This window comes from Sparus aurata, chromosome 14, assembly GCF_900880675.1.
Source record: "Sparus aurata chromosome 14, fSpaAur1.1, whole genome shotgun sequence".
Taxonomy (NCBI): Eukaryota; Metazoa; Chordata; class Actinopteri; order Spariformes; family Sparidae; genus Sparus; species Sparus aurata.
Window position 1 is genome coordinate 7,728,141 of NC_044200.1, and position 23,463 is coordinate 7,751,603.

The window sequence follows — 23,463 nt, forward strand, 5'->3', positions numbered from 1 at the left end:
TCTTATGTTACTCTATATTTCAATTTACTTATAATATTGTTTTTATGTTTATAGTCTGTATGACCAATTTTCAGCAATATGATAAAATTATAGTCGCTGCAGCTTTCTTCCAACAGGTGGCGCCACACACCAAATATTAAACTCACTGCCAGTTTTTAGTTTTCTGCTCAATTTATGCCCAATGTCCCATTTATCCGTTTCTGATTGACACGCAGATCATGGCTATTGATATCCATGGGTATAGTTTGAAAATTAATCAAATTGTTATCGAGGAACAAATCAGATATTCACAATTGTCTGATGACAGACAATCCCCTCAACTTGAAATCAATCCAAAAAAAATTATGTAATTACTTATATTTATGATATACACAATTAATGGGTATTACTAGAACGTTATTTTACAGTGGAAAAAAATAACAAAAACCATCATCTTCTCATTTCAAGGAATATTTTAGAATTAATCATTTGAAAATATATAAGACACAACTTCATTATAAGACCCCCTACAGCTTCAGTATAAGATACGACATGATATTTTTGAACCTTTAACATATCACATGGACTGTTATTTTGTACTATTGTTTTTTTTATTAATTTATTTTTCGATGAACGTATTTTTATTGTTTTATTGTCTTGATTAAACGTGTGTTTGGGCCCGTGTATGTTCAGTATTTCATTAAAGATTGGCTCGGACAAATGAAAAAAAAAATGCATTTCAATACATTAATAGAATTGTTTCGCAGTTAGATCGCTTTAAAGCCACAGCGTTGCAACGTTACGAGTGAACGGCTTACAAGACATAGCGGAAAGGAAAGCTATTGAATTAAATGTTTCCTAGCGCTCCTCTCAGCTTCGTCAAGCTAACAACAGTTTGTTAGGGGAAGGCCGGAACCAACTTGACTTTCCTGTTAAATATTTTTTATTAATACGTTAAAACACCACCTTCAGAAAGTTTTTATATATATGTGTATATATGCTAACTACCTATATGCGCTATCCCCATTTATAATAATGAAATTAATTATTTTTGTCAACAGACGCTGTTAGAATTACGTTTGGCACTTTTATTTTGAAAGTTGTAGAAGAAAACCACTGTGGGATACTGAGACTGGTTTTATTTTGAAATGTCACAGGAAGTCCTCTTAATCTTCACTTTGTGGTACTTGACGGCAGCTAGCTCGCACCCCTCCCGTCCGTCTCCTGTGTCGACAGCAGATCCTCCTCCAGCCTCTTTAAACTGCTTTCACCGCCACACAAACGACATTTTGGGGGTTCGGTCTGTAGCTCTACGTCCTCACACCCCTCGTATCTCTCTGTGCGTCTCGGAGGATATTTCTTCTCTGTCGGAGCGTTTGGAAACCGAAGCCGAGCACAGACGGAGCTGTGTTTTAGGCTACTTCAGTGGGCGGATAAAGCGGAGGAGGGCATCCGGGCCTGGCTGCTCCGGAGAGTCGGCTCCTAAACGACGGAATTCACCATTTTCAGGTAAATTTGGCCGAATGTCATTTTTGGGTAACACACAGTCTTGTCCGATAATGGACCCCGTGACGTTACATGTCGTCCGGCCGCTTCGGACGAGGACTGAGCAGTGGTGTGTGGAAATGACAACACGGAGGAAGAATTATTCAGCCACACTCCAGCTATATTTCATATTTAACAGCCAGCTTCTGTTTTTACCCTTTACAACCACGGCTGTTAAGTTTCCGCCTCGCACATATTTGAAACAAAAAGATCTCTTATTTCGCAGTTTCGGGTGTAAATATTTTGGTTTGGTAACATAACTTGGGTTTTGGCAGCCAGGCTACCCCCCCCCCCCCAACGACAGGAACCCTATTGTACATTTAAGAAGGATATTACAGAGAAACAACAGACAAACTACAGGGATATCGTTTAATGGCCAACTGAAAATGTCATATTGATAAATTGAAATTAAGAATGAAGAGCATTCCTGCATTCTGATGTAATTTCTGGGCAACCATTTAACATCAATAATGCAGGAATGTGTTTGACAGATCTTTAAGAAATACCATAAGCCTACTGTAAAATCAATGTAACACCACTGAAGCCTGAAACTGCAGACTCTTGATGCCCCAACCAGACTGCACTTATTCATGTAGATACAGTGACAGATTCCTTTCACATTGAAAGTGGCACACTTGGGTTTTAAACAATAACGATGCGGACATTTGACTTCCTCCCACATCTGCTTGTTTATTAGAAAACTTGATTTTTGCAGCCACTTAAATCTGACACAACAAGGAATGTACCATCCTGTTGTCACCCTGGAAACGGCGAGATAGAAAGTTTTGCCAGACAAACTGCCGTCCAAGCTCCTCAGAGTACTTCCGAAGATGCTTTTCTATGCCGTGTTTAAAAATGAACTGTAAAAATTGTAATTAGTGTGCACAGTTCAGTTGTCAATCATGATGTCATACAGTAAAAGCATCCAATCATTACTGTATGAATCAACCGCAGACGATAACTGTTTCTATTGATCACTTATGATCCACTTCTGCAGCGAAGCATCCGCGGTGCATTTAGGCTCTTTCCTGCTTCCTGTTTGACCTGGATTTACTTCCATCGTCCTACATCTGAACAACTTGCCACTCATTTGTGTGTGTGTGTGTGTGTGTGTGTGTGTGTGTGTGTGTGTGTGTGTGTGTATTGACCCACATTAAGATCTAGGCTGTTGGCTGTGAGAGTGATACAACCCCAGAGAACAAACTAATTACCCTGACAGTCCCGTCCCCCCCTCCCTCCAGTGTCTGAGGGCCATATAGCAGTGCCTGTATTGATCTGCCTCTGCATTATGTTGCATACAGCAGGAACATGAGATGCAGTGCATTGTGGATACGCGTACATATTCACACACACACACACACACACACACACACACACACACTGTCTCTCTCTCTCTCCTGACAGTACATACAGTTATGTCAGTTGTCAGACATGTGATGTGGTTTCAATTTGAGAAATTAAAGTGCCGTGTGACCAGAATGGTATGAGTGTCAGTGATTGGTTCGAAAGTGGTTCCAAACTTCCTGTTGGAGCAAAAGGGTGCAAGCAGAAGTCAGAGTGAAACAGAGCAGGCTGTTAGCAAAAGTAGAACAATTAAAGCGATCTCAGTTGTTGATTAAGTAGCATTCCACCAATTTTACACTTCAAGCTAAGTTTACTAGTCATGTATTGCTAAGCGCCTAAGCATAGTGGGATGGCTTTTTGAAGAGGTTTCCGTAGTCGGATAAAGTTACCCCGAATGTGTCACTGGGGTGTTACAGGATTATGGCAGAAAGCCTCGGCTTCTGCTGCTTCGATTTTGAACTTTTAGTGTCCCCTAATTGTGTGGAAGTCCAGTGCTAAATCGCCACAGTGCCCCTTGAACTTGCGCAAAATCCGAAATGACATGAGCTCAGATCATTCTCGTTAGAAAAATCAGTGGAATGTGGCCGATGACATTACAGTGTTGCGTGGCAATCAGCTGCTGTCAGTTTCAATGTAGCATGCTGTAGCTGTAAGCCGGACTGCCTGACAGAATCAAGTGGGAATGTGGCAGACTCAGAACATTTAAAGTCCTGATCACCACATCACAACGATGCTATGTATCGAACTATTATAAAATGTATCTGTACAAAAAAATCATTATCTGTGGTGCAAAGCATGGTGGTATCCCATCATGCTTTTGCAGCTGACTGCACTTTCTGATGATCAGCCTCCAAAACACTGTTGCTATTGACAACCAGGCCAGCAGCTTGCTAGCTCTGTCTTTCTCTCTCCCGTTTATATAACTTCAACTTGTGCAATGTTTTATTGATCAGAGGTGTGTGTGTGTGTGTGTGTGTGTGTGTGTGTGCTCTCATCTTTTTCAGTGTTTTCATCATTATGTATGTTTCTGCCTGCGTGTGTGTCATTTTTTTTGTCTCTATGTGTGAGAGTATGTTTCTTTCTATGTGTGTGAGCTGACAATGTGCACGAGCGTGTGTTGGAATGTGTTTCAGTCGCAGCACAGTACGTATGAGTGCGTTGCCTTTGTAACTCAGGTTGTGTGTGCCTTTGTGTTTTGTGTTCCTTTTTGTTGAACCTTTCTTGGCCCAATAAGCTCTTTCCCACCGTCCCTTCTTTGTTTTGAATCATTTATTGGCAAAGTGAAGTACAGAATATATAAAAAGCAGTAGAATGAACTGAATTCCGAGAGGCGGGCTTGCTAACAGCAACCTTGGGCTGATGGGAAATGTCTCCCTGGCATTGCGCTGCCAAAGGGTGGGCATCATGTAGGTGAAGTAGTAATTATTGGGTTTTTTTGGGGTCTGGCTAATTGTAGGGCTTCAGAATGAATACAATTAGAGTGGGCTGGGCACAGCAAGAACTCACACTTACAGACACTTTGCAGCCTTATGAATAGACACACACACACACACACACACACACACAGACACACACACAGATGAAGAAAGTTATGTGAGCCATGCGAAGAATGTGGAGTGGTGTTAGTTCATTGTCTCTCTCTCTCTCTCTCTCTCTCTCTCTCTCGCACACTCCGTTATAATATTCAGTTTTGTCCGTCTGTACACTGTGTACACACACACAGACACACTATCATTATTCCTGTATGTTTTGGCATCATGCCCTGTCCAATTGCCCCAAGGATAAGATATCCCATCATACTTTCTTACATGTGTGTTTGTGCGTGTGTGTTTGGAGGGTTGAATTGGGTGACTGGGATTGGCTCATAATCCGGAGATTAACCGGTGGCATTGTTAGAGCAGCAGCAGACAGGGATTACACACATTCTCACACACACACAGAGGTCACACATAAAAATAAACAGACCTGCAGCTCATTCATGAAGTCACTTTCCCTTATGTGCTGAGCGCTCACCAGTGGTGTTGCTTGACAGTGAAGATGCTGAAATATTCATCACACAGACACACAAACACACACAGACTCACACTGAGGATCTGAACACAGCGATGATGTTTCACGCTGTTGTCTTTATATTCTGTTGACAGAATGTCTTAAAATGAGCTAAATGGAACCAGTACAAATGACTAATGCTAATGTTGTAAGGAAATGATTAAACTTAGGCAATAATATTAAATATCTTTGGAAAATATTCTTCAAACCAGTGTTGCTGAAAATCCAAGCGTGATCGGATTGTTCAACATTTAGCCTTGATTAATGAACCCAAATTAACCATTACTCTAAAACTTAATTCAATCCAAAAGTCTAAACTGTCTGTTTTAAAAAAAAGCAGCAAAGTCCAAAATTACCCTTGTAAAAAATCCCCATCCAATCTAAAAAACCCATCTGATTACCATTTTTCTGACCACATTTGTGATTAAATTGCACTTATTTCCCCGAAATGAATTTTGTAATGTGATGCATTTGCATATTTGTTAGTTTTTCTGATATGCGACTGATCCCCTAATAATCCTGTTAACGCCTGTGCACTTGAGCCTTTTCGGAAAGCGCTTGCTTCTTGAGTCTTCCGTGCTTTCGGGTTGACTAAACCGTGATAAGAGGTGCTTAGTGGTTTTAAGAGGGAGATTCCATCCACTTTTCACTATCTGGCATCTGTCTGTCCAGTCGAAGGCTTGATTAAAATCACAAGTGTCTGAAAATGAAGTGGCTTTACATGAATACACAAATAAGTGGTACAGCGTGCCAAGAACTGTCAGCTGTAGTTCAGTACATTCCCTCCTACACAACTCTCACCACCTGCTTGCTCCTCATAAACAATTTTTGCACCATCGCACATAATCACGACAATCGCATTATTCTACCTGCAGTTGAATTTGATTTATTTCACTCACTTCCCAGTCCATTTTGAATTTAAAGGATGTTGTCTGGCTCTTCTTGGATTTGAACCTGTGAGTTCTGGGACGCACCTCAGTCTGATCGTCCTCTCTTACCCTTCTGCCTCCTCCTACTTTAAATTCCGGCAAGTTTCCTTTTTAATCTTGAGTAGGAATCTCTAATTATCCCTCCTTCTTCCCGACGGGTTAATCATTCCCTCGGAGACAGGCGTTATCTGCAATCGGTGCCAAAAAAGTGCATCGAAAGTTCACAAGAAACAGTCACGAAAAAGGGGCCTCTCATGAAGCAAAGACGAGAAATAGTAGGCAATAAAAGGCCTGATGCCTCTTCACTGAGCCATTTTTAATTAATTAAGTGTTGCTGTGATGGATATAGATTCCCAGCAGTCCTCTGGGGTTTTATGTTTCTCAAGCTCCTCTGTATAGTTGCACCACTAAGCATTCACTCATTTATCATTATCTGAAAGGTCAGATCAATTCGAGGTCAGTATTGCTTGGTACGTTTGCAAACACACCAATGAGCTGGTCATATCAGATTAAAGCAGCACTCCCACATGATCAGTGATAGTGGCCATGACTGGACAGGCTAGGAAACAGAAGCTTTGATGTTATCAAGAGAAACCCCAAGGATGGCCAGGTTAGAGTACAATTCTTAACTGTTTGACTGACAGGAGCACATGACATTGAAGATAGAAACTAGATAAAACCAGCAGACAGCCGTCCCTCTGGAAAGCTGTAGTGAGGCAAGAAATATAAAAGCTGCTCCATCCTTTTTTTTGATTATCAGCTTTAGGCAAAAAGAAAATTACTGGTCCAAATCTTATAAATGGCATCCAAAGAGCTAGATACACATCCTTGAACTCCTTGAAATCCTACGGGAGACATTTGAGAAAAAAACCCTTATATATCTGCCTGTACAGTAAATACAAATCTACCACTAACCACTAACAGGGGGTTAACTTTGCTTAACTTGAAAACTAGAACCGAAGACAAACAGCCATGTGGGGTAGTGTGCCAGGCTGTTTCTTGGTCGGGCACAGTAACTTCCTGGCGTCTTGCCGTCACCATGAGGTTAACAGCAGAGGCTCCAGTCTCAAGTCTTTGTAACCTGCCAAGAAGTAGTCTGACTGCATTGTAAAACCACAATGTTTTACTCTCAGGTTTTTGTCACAGATTAAATAGACAAGACATGATGTGTTTATGTATTAACTATCTCTTTGAGATGTTTGCGGATACATTTTTGTGCCTCGTGTCTTTGTGCTTAGCTAAGCTGACTGACTGCTGCATGTAGCTGTATATCTGGCGTACCATCATGTTAGTGGTTGTTATTGTGCATGTTTCCAAAATGTCAAGGTTTCCCTTGAATGTGAACGCAGCGCGTAAAGTCCATTTCCTCCTTTTGTTTTGTGTAGATATAAAGAACTTCAGTACTTTTTTGTACTGACTGAAATGTGTCTGTAGCTTTACATATAAACACATTTCAGAAAATGTTTTAAAAGGTCAGTTTTTCCCAAAATACAATATGATGTCCTCAAATTTGTTGTTTTGCCCACAACCCAAAGATATTCAATTTAATGTCATTGAGGACTAAACAAACCAGAAAATATTATTGTTTTAAGAAGCTGGAATCATCAAAAAATGTATTTAACATTCAACAATTGGCCAACTCAAACCGAGGAATCAATTATCAAAATAGTTGGTGATTAATTCAATAGTCAACAATTGATTGATTGATTGATTGGCTGTTGCAGCTCCGCATAGAATGTCGGGTGAAGTCTGTAGTCTTGTTAAATCTTTGATCATTTAGTTTTTCATTTAAATAAAATTACCAATTTTTGGTATTTTTTTACTGTTTTATTCAGGTAAAGGTCTTGCATGGCAGCTTTGGCTTAGAAAATAAGTAACATGTGAGAACGTTTGCTTTTTAAATGATATTAATAAAGGCTTTTGTAGAAAAACATATTTCTTAAAGTCGGGTATCAAAAAGTATTTTGGTACCTCCTAAGGAAATTCAAGGATCATATTAGTTAGCATAGAAAAATACTTAATATACTCAGCTGTAGAAATGTGATGTTCTGTGCAATGGACTCCAGCAATCAGAATCGCCATATTTAATCAAACTTTATACATTGCGACACCTCAACTCGGCAAGCATATGACTGATGTAATGAATTTATGGGAAATGTTGCATCGTTGTCTCTGGCTGGGACGTACCACCTGGCTTAGCACAAAGAAAGGAAAGAGCCAATGTCAGTGTGATGGTGTGAGCGGCACACATGTACACACAAAAAACCCACAAACACACGCATACTGTACACGCACAAACACACACAAAATCGGGCACCTCGGGGAGTGAACACCTGTTCCCAAAGGCCTTCGGGGTGAATGGAGATGGATTTGGACGCTGTGTTCAGGGGAATGGTGGGGCGTGAGAAAGAGGGTGCACGATGGAAAGCTGTAAAACAGACAGAAGAGGAGGAGGAGGAGGAGAGGTGATAATAGAGGGAGGGAGGTTAATGTCCTGTCTCGTTGTGTAACACGATCTGCCATCCTTTGAAATCTCTGTGCTTTAGTGTGGCCTTTTGTTTTTGTGTTGCTGGGTGTGGACAACTGTAGCTGTTGTTGCTTTGATCAGACTGAGTGCATTTTTAAAGCTGCAGTTAGCAACTTGTGGATGACCGCGACTGGCAGCGCGAGGTAACCTATTTGGACTGTTTTTGACAGGAACTTTGACAAAAACCCCGACGAGGTTTTGTCCATGAAGCTTTTGAAATGTAAAGCATTGAAAGCTGCCAGTATTGGGCTGGAAGTGATCCATTTCTTGGCTTTGTGTGTAGTCCCTGAACACTTTGCAAAAAAATCTTTAAACATTAAAATGATCTAAATGAAAAGATGTCTAAGTGTCAGATCTAACATATTTTTGGGGCAAACAAAGTTCCTCTTTGAGTGAGCTTACAGATGTTCTATTTCAGTCCAACATAATTTGCATAATGCACTCTCATTGGTAACACAGCGTGAGTGTTTAGCATGTGTCGTCTTACGCTCGGACAGTTTTCCCAACTCTCTCCGCTGGAATGTGGCATCTCCAGCTGTGTGTTTGGATTCATCAACCAAACATCCAGACAGGAAAACACACATTCTTGTACGTTGTATTCATTTAGCTCGGCGTATGTGAGTGTGTGTGTGTGTTTAAGTCGGACAGACCGGAAGCTTATCATCAACCCTCGTTAGTCTGTTGTGGATGTAATGAGACAGACGAGTGTTATGTAACAGACGGACCAGGGAGGGTGTTGATTTCACAAACACAATGGGTGGAGGGGGTGATCATTGTAACTGGAGGAGCAAAGCGAGGGTTAACAGCAGGTGGTTAATTCCCGCCACATCCCAGCATTAAAGGCGAGCACGTGCTTTGGTGAGCTTAAAACTGAGTTTGTGTTCATACTCAAGTATTGAATTTTAAGGCCGTAGTTGGTAATTTTGTATGGCAACAAAATGCGGCAAACTTGGACTTGTGCCTCAGTATGCAGCTAAAGTATGCACACAGTTAGTGATCGCAAGTCACTTGTTTATGCAGACAGAGCCTACAATAAGGGGAAACGGAACCGCATGAAAATCCTTCATGCGCAATTAAACCGCCTCATATGTAGCAGCCAGGGCGAGATGAAAACCACTTTTCACTCCACAAACAGCACAGTGACTGTGTTTAAATACAAGGGGGACCGGCAGTGCTGACAGACCAAAACACTGAACTGTGCTGGAGGACTAAAATAGCACTACCTGCCTACTAAGCTTATTTTTACCCCTGATCAACATAGAAACTGATCACACAGTTTACAGAAATAATCTCACAAATCTATTATCTAGGGCTGGGTGATTAGGCCTCAAAATAGAATTGCGATATTATTAGGGTATTTCATGATAAATAGTATATATTGTGATATTTTGAAATCTCATTAAAGGCAAATGCTTGGTTAAATATCGTGATTATTGACAAAATACCTCCATATAGAGCAGGTAGAAGAGTGTATTGAGGTCAGAAAATGACATCACTCATTGTAATGCGGCCTTTAAAACTGGAACACTTAATGACATAACACAATATAACAATATCCAAAGTCTAAGCTGATATATATTCTCATAGCATGATAATGATTTAATATTGATATATTGCCCAGCATTACTATTGGCTAATGCTAAATTCCTGCTCCAATCATGTTATGTCCTAAATAATTGTCGCTTTGTCCGTCTGTTGTTTGCTGTTAGGCAAGTTTTTTGCTAAAAACAGTGACAATGACATTAATGAGAGCAGAGAGACCGAACCAAAGCAGCAAAGTTGTACCAAAACCAAAGCAATGAGCTGAAAGACACCACATTCCACACTAATTTACTCTTAGTTTTTCACTGTGGCTGACCCATTTCACATACAGTAATTACATTTCTTTGTTGATGTGAAAATATTGTTAGTGCAGCTTTAAAAACAAAAATGGGCCTAATCTGGAGAGCTGTTACTGTTGGCCTCGTTTGCATTAGAGCAGGTCACCTGCTGCTGAAAGGTCCCCCTCCTACCAAGACTGTGTGTGTGTGTGTGTGTGTGTGTGTGTGTGTGTGTGTGTGTGTGTGCGCGTGCGTGTTGGTTTATGGATTGATTACAATGCCAGTGTGAACTGATAAGCGGATCATCTATCCTGCACACGATCTCTGTTTTGTAATTGGAAGACGGATGAAGTGTATTGACTTTGGTGTGACCTCAAACTAACCCCCCCCCCGCCCATGCAAACACCAATGTCCCCCCGATACACACACACAAACACACATACATATACACTCATACACACACAAACATACATAAGCAGTTTATACAGTATATACATGGTGTGTTTGCTTCTTTCGAACCTCTCCCTCCTCCCGCTGCAAACAGATGACACTGGAGTGTCTGGGCAAGCAGTCAGACCTCTCTGTGTGTGTGTGTGTGTGTGCGTGTGTGTGTGTGTGTGTGTGTGTGTGTGTGCGTGTGTGTCAGCTGAGTTCCCTGTATGTTTTGTGGTCTGTGGGCCCTGTGTTTGTGTTTGTCATGAGGCAAGAGAGCGACAGGCTAATGGTGCACAGTGTGTTGTGTTTACATTTGTTTTTATGTGTGTGTATTCAGCTGGGAGACACTGCAGCCTTCATACCTAAAAATAACTGCTTCCCTCGAGCTCGCCCTTCCTCTCTTCCATCTTTATCTCCATTTTTCCCATCTCTCCCATTAAACCCCAAGATCTGTTTGCGTCTTCGTCCTCTCTTCTGTGATGTTTTTTACCTCTCTTCTCTGCGTCATGTTTTTGTTTACGCCTGTTCTTTGTTGATGGTAGTGCTCCATGGACAATTTAGCATAGACTGTTATGATACGTTGAGTGAACAAAACTGAGTTGTCAGAGATATAATTAATTCTATGTAAATAATGAAGCCAGATTAAAATTTTTTATGTATTTATTACTTTGGTGAAAAGAGGAAATTGTTTCTGCTACTTAAATTTTTGCGTCTAGCACTGCACTGAATGGAATTTATTTTACATTTGAAGCTTTGAATATCTGTTATCTGAATATCAGCCCCCAAAAGTCTTCAATCAAAATTCTCATTTTTAATAAAGTGATTTATCATCAGCAAGTTTAGAATGCACCCAAATTGGTCATCTCTCTACAGTAGTTTGTATGAAAGTGATGATGTCTTGGTGGAGCGACAAGTGAATGCAGATTAATTATTTCTAGAGCCAGACCAATACTTACAGTATACAGTATATTTATCAAACACTTTTGACAAAATATAGAATTACAACTCACCCCTATTCAGTAAAGCGCTTTTAGTTTGTAAACCATTCATTTTCTGAGGCTCATCTAAATGTCGGTCTGGGTTGCGGTGGCAGCAGGCCCTTCCAACTCTTAATGTAGGATCCATGGCATCCCAGATAGGATGTCTAATCCCTTCTCCTGTTCTGGGTCAACCCTGGCACCTTCTCACAGTTGGACATGCTTAGAAAACCTCCAGAGGGAGGCAACTTTGGAGGCATCCAAATCGATCTCAACTGGATTCTTTGAATGCCATGGACCAGTGGTTCCCCAAGCGCCAGGGGTGTCGTGATTCTCCAGATCCACAATTCGATTCAGTTTTCGATTTAAAAATGTGTTCAGAACTGATGGCTATGCAATTGTTAGAACGCATTGTGATGCCCCCAGTCGGTGAGTTTAGGACGTGCACCTGAGGTCCCTCTGAGTGTGGCAAACTCCGTCACGGACTTAAAATGTCCAGGCTCGTCACTTTTTCCTTAAGGCTGACCATAACTTGTACCTGTGATCTAGGTACCTGTGTGTTAGGTCGTTACCCAAGCCCAGATCAAGTTTTAAACTGAGAGCTTTCCCTTGAGGCTCAGGTCCCTCTATATCACCTTCATTACTGCTGACATCACACCTATCTGCCTGTCATGCTCCATCTTACACCGCCTCCCACACTAGATGTTACTATACCTCAACTCTTTCATTTGGGGCTCCAGCTCACTGGGTTGGTCGAGTACCGTGGTCTGGACCAAAATATTTCAATAAAAACTGGATGGATTGCCATGAAATGTAGAGCAAACACTCATGGTGCCCAGAGGATGAATCCTTATAACTGTGATCAACCCTTCACGTTTCATTGTGGCACCATTATCGTGTCAGAACTTTAATTTGACCAAATACCAGCAAAACTAATGTCATTCCAATCAGTCGTAACTGTATTTTGCATTTGCTGCTAATCAGCATACACTGGCATGCCAACAGACGGTGAACATGGAATATAATGTACACTACCTGTAGACATCAACATGTTTGTATCATCACAGACTTTTCAAACCAAATGTTCAAGCAGTTATGTAACCAGTGGAATACATCTCAGGAACTAAAAGTCTCTCTTGGCAGTCCTGTTTGTGTTTCCAACAGATCTGAAGAAGCGTGACGATCGGGACAAATAAGACTCATGATGGCTTCGTAATAACGGCAGCATTTTTCAGAAAGCAGCTTTCACACATGAGAAAACAACAACACATAGTCATCCTGTTCCTCCTCGTATTAACTGTTGCGTAACTGATGTTTATTGATGTAGATTAGTTGCATGGCAGACCATTTAGGTTTGCAGCTTCGACAGTTTTTTTTTTTTTTTTTTTCACATCTGATTTGCCAGAAGCTTACAGTCACTCAACATACTGAAGTGTTAGGATGGAGAATTGGAGTAAACAAAGCTCCGGACACGTGGATGAATCCGGTGTCTTTTGTTGACTTTAACTTTCTCATTTCACTCTCACTTCCCTTAAAATGTCCCCTCTAAAACCTTGTGAAACTGTTCTTACTTGTTCCTCTTCTCTTCATACATCTCTTTATCACCCAAAGGCATGTTTCCATTCATGACCATCGGTAATTTCCTATTAATATTAACATTGTAGCCTTTTGTGCAATTGCAGAAACACTCAGGGTTATTTCTGCTCGCCCCTCTGGATCAGTCATGCTGAAGCTTCTTTTTAGCTTCTCTGAAACAAAACAAAGGGTCTTTCAGTGGAAAGCGCCCACTGCACCGGGCAGCAGCACTGATGCTCTGTTTGTGTGTGTTCTCATAGCTGCACAAACACATGCTTGTGACTGTACTCGGCAGGGTTCAGCTGCAGTAAGCGCTTGGAGGCTGATGACGCTGCCAGCATTTTGACTTGAGGCCGAAGATATTCTGGGCTGATACCCAAAACTATTGGGCTTTAATTTTTGACTTAAAAACACAGTCTAGACACTTGTACAACAGCTGCTGATCCAACATCCGTTGGGTTCGGTGCTGGAAAACACTCGGCAGAAAGTAAAGTCATTGTGAAACTGTCCTGAAATTGTTTATTTGAGCAGGCTTCACACTTCTTGTGGTAGTCAAAGATATCAGATGGAGGGATTTATCCTCCCTACAGGCTTCAGAGAGGTGACACCCTTTGGTGCTCCTGGTCTTTGAAGTCTTTGTAGTGGTGAACATCATGTAGGACAGACACTGGTGCTTTGATTGTAATGTACACCGACAATTTAAGGGAAACTCCCTGGTGACTGTGTGTGTGTGTGTGATCTGTATATGGTCGCAGTGATGTAAGTGGGCCTGAGGCAGTGCAGACAGTATATTCACCTGTGATCCTGAAACCAGACATTTGTAAATGAGCAAAATTAAATGTGAGTAGCTGTGCGAGTTCAGATTTCACCTTCTGGCTTTTTCCGCCGAGCTGTGGTTTTTCATCTAATCTGCTTTGATTTGCATGTTTGTCACAGTTCTTTTTTAATAAAACTGTGATTTCCAGTCTGTGGTGTGTGTGTGGGAGACGGGCAGGCTGTGAATGTGGGCATAATCGGTCAATGAGAGACATTTATCATTTTGATAAAGGACACTTGACAATTGAATTATCACACATTTTTTTTCAAAAAGAAAACAAATGTTGTAAAACAAATTTGTTATTAGATAATAGTGAAGATTGGCAAACAAGGCTTAAAAGCAGCTAACGTTAGCTGCCACCAAAGGTTGGAGGATGATTCTAGATATTTTTGTCTCTATCACAAAAGACTGTTACTCTTTTTGTCTTTTTTGTCAACGTATCCCATAGATGGATAGATAGATAGATAAGCTTTATTTTCAGACTCGAGGTCCATACAAAAATAGAAATATCAAGACTAATTATCAAGGGATTCGTCCGTCAAGACTTTCTGACTTTACTGCTCTATATGTAAGTATGTCTGTATGTATGAAAGTTGTTTCTTTCCAACAGAAGGAAGTAAAAGTAAATGATAGATAAAGAATACACATATGCTGCCTTAGTCAGTATTTCAAGCAACATGATCTCAAACACACAGTGTACATACAGAATCAACTCCAACAATGTGATTAAAACAAATAAACACCGTAATATAGTCAGGCCTGTCTATAAATAGCCGTTTTGGCATTGTTCACATTCACTTGTGATTAGATGCTGCCTATATCGTATTGAACGAAACAGAAGCAGAAGAGTGACACAGCATTTGTCATATTGTTATGTGCAAAGTCATTTTTATGAACAACTTCTAACTTTCATTGGGTAAAACTGACAGCTTATATACAATATGTGTATAAACCTGATGTTGCCAATGCCTCAGACTGCAGACATTAGTGGGTGTGTTATTGAATGGTACATTTGTGACATTTACAGGATGTTGTCAAAAGTCCTTGCATATCCTACTTAATGATGACTTCAAAGAGGTTGGTGTCAATGATATTTGTATTCAAACAAACACAGTACATTTCATATGATATATATGATATTAAATTCAGCCTTCAAATACGGAAGAAGTAAATTCTACAGTATTACCAAGTTTTCAGGAAGTGTCAAAGTTCAACAAACATTCACCAACTTGCTATCACCTTCAGATGAGAAGAACTCACACCAGGGCTAAAAAAGAAACGCAGCTGACCAGACATAAACCCTACGGGGCAATATTATCCAATAAGCACTGAGAAATAACCCACAAATAAAACTAGTGTTGATCAATAGATATATATTTAACATGTGAGCTCATTTTCCCTTCGGGCCATGTTCTGGCCTGGCGTCCTCATGTCCGCCCCCGAAAAGGAAAGTGATGATACCATCTATTTAAAGTGGTTGTGATTCTCATATGAGTGGGTCTATTTTGAGCATCAGTTTTCAATGACATTATGTGTTTTTTTTATCAAATTTTTTTTGAGAAGACAGCGCTGCTGGCAACGGTTCAGCCTTCCTGTCAACTCCGCATCTGTTCTTTGTTTTGCTTGTTTCCTTTATCAGTCTTAAGAAGTTTTACAGAACCATCGAAAGTATAAGAAGAAAGTTAAAAGGCCGTTAGATAAGTGGTATGAGTTACTTTTGATTGTGGTATCAGTGCTTGTGCGTCAGTCATCATCTGGTCAGAGATATTATCAAATATTGTATCTTATCATATTTAAGAAATATTGTATTGTCTGTTTATATAGTAATTGTCAAAGGGCATCACTTCATACCAAAAAATGGTGGCGACAAAAGGGCTCAGATGAAAAGACATTTTTCAAACAGTTTTCAACATATAAAATTCTATGCATGTAATACAGGTTTTCAGTATGAGGTTACATCAGATAGATAAGGCAGGGAAAACAATTGCATGACGGTGCATCAATAGGTCATGGTGTAGATTACTACAGAGTCAACAATATCAAAGTATGCAACATAACACGCACAACAATGTTATCCGGCCAAGAAATGTCAAATTTGCATCAAACCACACCACGTCAATTGAACAGTCCCAATAATACGTCTATATAGAAATTTACCAGTGTTTGTCAATCAGCCTTCAGGGAAGCAATGTCTGACAAGCTGTGGACTACTTTCTTCTTTCTTCTTCATTATGGGGAAAGTCTGACATTTTTGTAAATAATATTTATTTATTTTCCTGCCCAAAATCATATCTCTCTGTTAAATATACAGTTGCAGCTTAAGCAGCCAGTTAGCTTAACTTATTTTAGCAATCTAAGCGTAAAGAGTCGAAACAGCTGTAAACCGCTAGCCTGCATCTCTCCAAAAGCATCAAAATCTACCAACCAGCACGTATTAAGTATTTTGCCATCACCATAATGTAGCTACTATAGGCCGGGGTGTACAAGTTCATATTTTTGCTGAAATTGTTAGCATTAAAAAACAGCTTCGGGCGCATTACCAACTAAACAGAAGTGGCTAGCAGAAGGCCTCTAAATTGTATCAATAATTAATGTGAGTGTTAATGGAACATAAGAGTCTGACCAAGTATTACCAGTTTTAGATACTTATCAGTTTGTACATGATATATTTTGGTCAATACTCAATTAGAATTGTGGTTTGATACCCAGCCCTTCACGTACAACTAGGCTTACTTAGATATTGGCACCACAGTTTGATGAGGCGTTTCAGAAAGTTTGGCTTTGGAAGCACTTTCTTGACAACTAATTAAGATTTGACGAGTAAATTACAAACGGATCATGCATTTTATGACCTATTGGATTAGGAGGACTCGATTGGTCAAAAATGTCATGCTTCAAATCCCCAAATCGGCCATAAACAGGAAAAACTAGCCACTGACACAAAACCTGATGTTGAACCAGCGACCTCGCGCTCTCTCACTCAGCGGTACTGTACATGCCTGCAGTCACTCTGGTGATTTCATGGCTCTTAACCAAACACAAAGACTCCATTATGGCGCCGTTCGCCGAAATAAACTCACTTTCTCTCTCTCCCATTCCTTCTCTCCCTCGTCTTCTTCCTCTTCCTCCTCCCACTCTTCCTCCTCCTCTTTACATACACATTCACACTTTCACCCACATCTCGGAGAAAAAAGCCACATTTTCCGTTTCATTACCTCATTCTGATGTTGGAGTTGGAAAAGAAGAGAGGGAATAGAAATGAAATGGGGGAATGAGAAAGGAAGGAAGAGGTATGAAGGTGTGTGTGTGTGTGTGTGTGTGTGTGTGTGTGTGTGTAATTATTAGCCCAGTAATTAGGCCTTGTCGCCTGTTGTCTCCCCCCTCGTTTGCCCTTTGAAGTCTTCTCCTCTGGACTACCCATAATGCACTTGGGAGGCTTCCAGAAGGGAGCAGAGGAGTGATGTAGTGGGGGATGTCGGGAATGTGGGTCAAAATGTGTGAGTGTGCGTGTGTGTGTGTGTGAGAATTTCTGGAGATGCTGAAGGTGTAAAAGAGAGTTGGGGGGTGTCTCGGTTTTCCCTCTGTGTCTCTCCATCGTTGGCAGATTGCTTGTGCTGCTTTTTATGTTGGATTCCCCCACACACACCGCCGCACGCACATCATTCATATGTGCCAGATGCTGTACTCAGTACACACACACACAGATATATCCACACACTCACACACACGTCACATGAGTCTCTTTGTTTTGGTTTGCTGCAGAGATAAAACCCGGCTCTGTTACACTCCTCTACAAGAGAGACAAAGAACGCTTATCTCACATACAGTGTGTGTGTGTGTTAGAATGAGAGAATGTGTGTGTGTGTGGTGTGTGTTGTTGTGAGAGTGTTTCTCCGATGCAGTCATTTTATTTTTTGCATCTTTTACAAGCTGGATTTTCAGCGTCATTAGCTGGAATATTAGTTCCTTTCTTTTTTTCTTCCCACAACCAGACGGTCTGATAGCTTTTTGTGTGTTCGTGTGTGTTCGTGTGTATACGAGTGTGTGGCAACGTCATATCTGCGTGCCGACAGGGCCACCAGGGCCAGCATGACACACTTCGCTTCAAAAGTGGGCTAATGACACACAGGTTGCTGGACGGCACACTTTGAAGAGTAGTAGGAAAATGTTGCTCATGATTTAAAATTAGATTGGTAATTTAAAGTAACACGCACATCAGAAAGCCCTTCTATTGAATATGGAATGGTTTTTTTTTGTGTTTTGGTAGTCGTTAATTTTGCCAACTTTTGCTGTTTTTCTGTGTTTGTACTCATTGTTGTAGTTTATCCTTCATCTGCTACATTACCAGCAGTAGAAAGAGTGTAAGGATGTTTTCAACTCAAGTAGAAGTACTTTTACCTGACGTACAGTTACTATAAAATATCAAATTGATGTAGCGTTGATGCCGTCTTTTTATTACAAGCATTCTTCATCCCTCATCAACACCTGGCAGCCATGTTACCCACAATGCAAATAGACTGCAGGGAGTTCAGTCAGGAGATCTGATTATGTTATGCTCGTAAAGCCTCGTGCCACTGGCGTCATGCCTCATGAGGAACGTGCCACAGAGGTCTGCTACGCTCACTTCTGGCCAACTCCTAACCTTCCGCTCTTTTCAGACTTGTAGCCTCAGACCCAACCAATCTTGTTTGAGGTGACATTGTGGATAAAACTCAATAATAGCACTTTTGAGGACTATATAAAGTTGACAAAACGATCTCAACTAGAAGTCGATTAGGAATATCTAGACTATCTGATTTTAGTAGTGTCAGTGCACAGGGAGTCCTCCTGATTGCACATGATATCATGCCATAGACTCCAAGATTTCAATTTGTGTTTAGTTTGTGTGTTTAGGGGAATTAAATAAACCAACTTAATTCGAGTCACTTCTGTAGATAGATGGTCCTTAACAGACAGTCCAAAGGACCCGTAGATACTACATCCCTGCCGTGCAATGAATATTCATGAAAGGAATTCTTTTAATTGATAAATTCCTCTTCCGGTAGCCTGCTGGGCTTTTAATTAGACCAACTGCAGCCAGCTGAGAGGAAATTCAGGTCATGTCCCTGCACATGCACACACACAAACCTACAAGCATTTGTATATTCCCTTATATGTTTGTGTGTGTGTTGTTGTACACATAATTGAATTACCAGGTTGTGGTTGCGTATTGGTGTGAGGTTGTGGCCACATGCCCCCACACCGATTGATGAAGTGATCCTCCCCACGCAAGTGTCATGAATGACAAATCGCTGAAGGGGTTTGCGTGTGTGTGTGAGATGTCTGTGTGTGTGCGTGTGTGCAGACAGGCAGATGGTGTCTCATGGGTATGAGGGGAGCTAACGACCTTGAGAGGCAGAAAGAGAGGAAGAGCGAAAGAAAGAGGGAGAGAGAGCGAAAACCGGTGGCTGCAGGGGTCAGCTTGTTTTGCGGTGAGGGTCGGGCGGGACGGGCGGGGCATTTCTGCTGCTGCTTCCTCCCTGCATTTCCTCCGCTCACCCAGTGTGCCTGTTCGTCACACACACACACACACACACACACACACACACACACACACACACACACACACACACACACACACACACGTGGGGCGTTAACGGAGCAAGACAATGAGCAGGGACTGGCTCGAGGCAGACTGAGCAAGGTGTTTCCTGTGACCCGGACGACTGCTGCGTCAACACTAACACACTTGTGTGGAACAACACCAGCACGGGTTCGCAGACCTGTTTTGACTCTCCCCTCCTTCAATTAGAGTTAATTAATTTCTCCTTGTTCAAATGTGTGAAGGTGTGTGTAAGTGCAAACAGCTGTATTCAAGTCTGTGATATTCATCCTTTATTCATGCTTTGTTCATGCTTTATTCATGCGCTGTTCAAGCATTTGCAGACTGGATGAATATTGGATTAAAAGCTGCTTTACTTTATTCATGAGCTGAGATATTTTGGATTGTACGGAGGCCTCACGAAATCCCCACGCTGTGCACAACAACAACAACAAAAAAAACTCTTCTAAGTGTACTTGTGTATCAGTCCTCTTCTGCTCAATGGATGTTGACTCTGTGTGTTTGTGTGTGTCCCACAGGCCGTGCACTGCCCTGCTATGGAGAAGATGAAGAGGATTAAGAAGCGTCTGTCGTTAACACTCCGCTCCAGTCAGACCATAGACGAGTCGCTGTCTGAACTGGCCGAGCAGATGACCATCGAGGAGAGTGGCACCAAGGACAATGGTACAAATGTTATATATTGTTTTTTTCTTTTCTTGTTTTTTTTTCAAATCAAACTTGACAATTAAAGGAGAAATATGGACACATTTTAATGAAAAACGTTACAATTATCAACAAAATGTGAAGAAACGACAATGTACTGAGTGCTGTGTTGAAGTCAGCATGCTAATCAGCTAGCTGCAGACTACAGAATGTAGTTGGCAGAAGTTAGCAGTTACTCTGCTGATTTGTTGCCCATATTTGATTGGAGTCTGAATTCAATGACCAGTTAATATGAAGCGATATATTATCAATTTCGCAATGTGGCCAAGTGCAACATCAAATCACAGAAAATACTTTTTTTTTTGTAAAATGTGTGACAAAGTGGGATTATAATGAAGGACTGTAGTGTGCAGAGATGCTCTGGCCCACAAATCTTGTCATCCTGATGTAAGAAAACATGCTTGTTTGGTAGAGACTCCAGCAGATTTTAGTCGTATTTTCTGTAAATAATTTCTGTAAAAAATAGAAGCAAAATCGTTTGTTTTTACCAAATTGTAAAGCCTTAATTTGGTAACAAAAATCATAACATTCATGGAGGAAGTCATTTAAAAAATATGCCATTTACAAAGGGACAACCAGCATTTATCTTTCCATTTCTTTTTTCATTTTGTGTACCTGGAAGATTTTTTTTAGCTGTTTATGATGCAAGAGGATGTCAATTACTGTTAAGTAAACTATACTATCATCATCTTCTTGCGCCAGAAAACAAAACATCATCTCAGCGTTGCAGGCAGGGCGATATTAAATGTGATTGATAAATCAGTTTAAACTTTAAATAATTGAGATAAAATCTGTCAATAATGCAGTATAATTAAGCAACAGATGATAAAAAAAAAAAAAATCTTGAGTAAAAACTGTCAAAATACTGAATAATTAAGAAATAAAGCATTGAAGTGGTTGGAGGGAAACATATGCCCCCATCCAACCAGGGGACCGTTCCAACCATTCCACTACTCTGATTTTTACAATTTCTTCCTGTACATGTTCATCACCAGGCATGTCACACACACACACACACACACACACACACACACACACACACAAAGAGAGAAAGCTTTCAATAGCTCGGTCGCTCTCAGGGGCGTTTAAATTATGAAGCAGCGGAGTTGCTGAAGAGAGAGTACGGCATGTGTCAGTAGCAGCTGTAATGGACTTCCAGTGAGTCGTTCTCTATCAAGTTATGTAACGTGAATAAGAGCAGGGGAGAGCTACTTTAACACGCACGCACATACACTCAGCTCATGACAAGGTAGTTTGTAAGGAAGAAGCATTCGCACACAGTTAAACAGACTTTTCTTGACATCTCTTTTTGTTACATAACATTCTGCCCGTTCTGGCATCACAGTGCAGTTTGACTTCAGTAAGCTGCTGGTGTGATCCACACATGAAAGTGATTGGCTGTCACTTGTGTTTGACAGCTGCCAGAATAAATGGTAGCACACGTCCATCTTTAAGGGAACGTTTCCCGTCCGAGTCATTTGGCCGTCACTCTCGCATTCTGTCACAAGACAGGAGCAGAAGAAGCTTCGGTTCTTGGATCAACAAAAACTAAAGGTAGTCAGCAGTAATAGAGGTGAAAAGGCCAGACCCATCTTGTCCCATAAACAATTTAATTTAAAGGAATAGTTCTACATTTTGGGAAATCATTTCAGATCTGAATTCACAGCCCGCAGCCCCCCTGCTTTCAGTCGTTTTGTTAAGATAAGCTAATCACATGCTTGCTGTAGCTACATATTTAGCATTCAGACATCAAAGTGGTATATATTTTCTCATCCAAGTTTTGACAAAAAAAGCAAACAAGCATCTTTCCCATAACATGAAACAATTTCTCCGAATACTAAATCTTACCATCCTTTTTCGGGAAATAGTGAATACCATACATGTGGCTACATGTCTGAGTCTGACTGGCTGAACCTGTTTTATATGACTGGTTAAACTGATGAATGTTTGGTTTTCTATATGAACCTATAACTCTTAAATTGCCCTGTAAGAAATACTGTTTCATTTTAAGTTGCTGAAAAAGTTTCCTTTCTCTGCTCATTAAATCCATGCAGATCCCGTGACGCCCTGACATCTTTGCCTCCTTTGTTAATACCATTCATACATGCTCAAGTTAGAATCCTGATAGGTCTGACAAGCACCTAAAGGCAGTATATGTTAATGTTGGAGCTTGACATGTGGTAACGCAGCACAGACTGTCAGCTCAGAGTTTAAAAGGTCATACGAGCTGAAGAAAGTTGGCAGCGGCAGAGAGATAAACCCGCAAGATGTGACACACTTACAGCCCGTCTAACACAGATCAGAACGGGATGATATGGGACATTTTAGAACGGGTGTAGCTGAACTCTGCCCACTGAGGGAGCACTGATGGTTGAAATATTCGCTTACATGTTTTCCTTGCCGAGTAGGATCGGAGATTTGAATGCTGATTGAGGCCTGAGAGTAAAGTTCACGCCTTGCTTACTGGTAGTGGTGAGACATTTGCCCTCAGGCTATCAAATTTCCAGTTCTACAGCCGTTATTTTTTTATTCTTCTTGTGAGGTTTTCCCACATTTGAAGAGGCAGTGGGTGTTCATTTCTGATTCTGCTGGTGATGATTTTGGTTAATATAAATTCCTTGACCTCGAGTTACCTTTAATGTAATAATTGACATGTTGCGATACTTGCTCATTCGCTTTTCTTGCCAGTCAGTCGGTTGAGAAGATTGACACCACCTCAAGACTGTCAAGTTATCACATTTACACTGGTTGATTATTGTGGCCATTTTGCCCTCAGTCAAATTTGTCTTTTGTTTGTTTATTATGTGTTTTGTCTTTTTTTTTTTTTTTTTTGTCAAATGAATAACATGTATCACACGAATGTAGGGAGGTAGCGAGAGAGAGTCTGTGATGTTGACATGATTTTGCACAGCAGTAGTAAATCAGTTAATAGCAGCCACACACCAGCTACAGATAACTGTTACTGCTGCATTTTCTTCCTTTTCCATCGAATGGTGGTTGGCAACAAGTGCCAAGACACACAGCTGCTATACTAAAAGCAAGAACAGAAAGAGACGGAAACGATTTAAGAGGCGCTGGATTATTTAGACAATATCATCATACGTCTATTATTAACATGATATCATTATTTCATTTTTGGAATATCACAGTAATTGTCATTGC

At 40.8% G+C, this 23,463-nt stretch overlaps 1 protein-coding gene across 1 annotated transcript in view; it reads left to right on the top strand.

Annotated features, from left to right (window-relative positions):
* The first annotated feature begins 1,171 nt into the window (after positions 1 to 1,171).
* The window catches only part of cdk17 (cyclin dependent kinase 17), a 41,207-nt gene continuing 18,915 nt past the window's right edge, over positions 1,172 to 23,463 (top strand). Inside the window, exons 1-2 of the mRNA XM_030439835.1 lie at positions 1,172 to 1,488; positions 20,118 to 20,262. Of these exons, the coding sequence (XP_030295695.1) occupies positions 20,136 to 20,262 (127 nt within the window). The 5' untranslated portion in view covers positions 1,172 to 1,488; positions 20,118 to 20,135. The remainder of the gene's footprint in view (positions 1,489 to 20,117; positions 20,263 to 23,463) is intronic.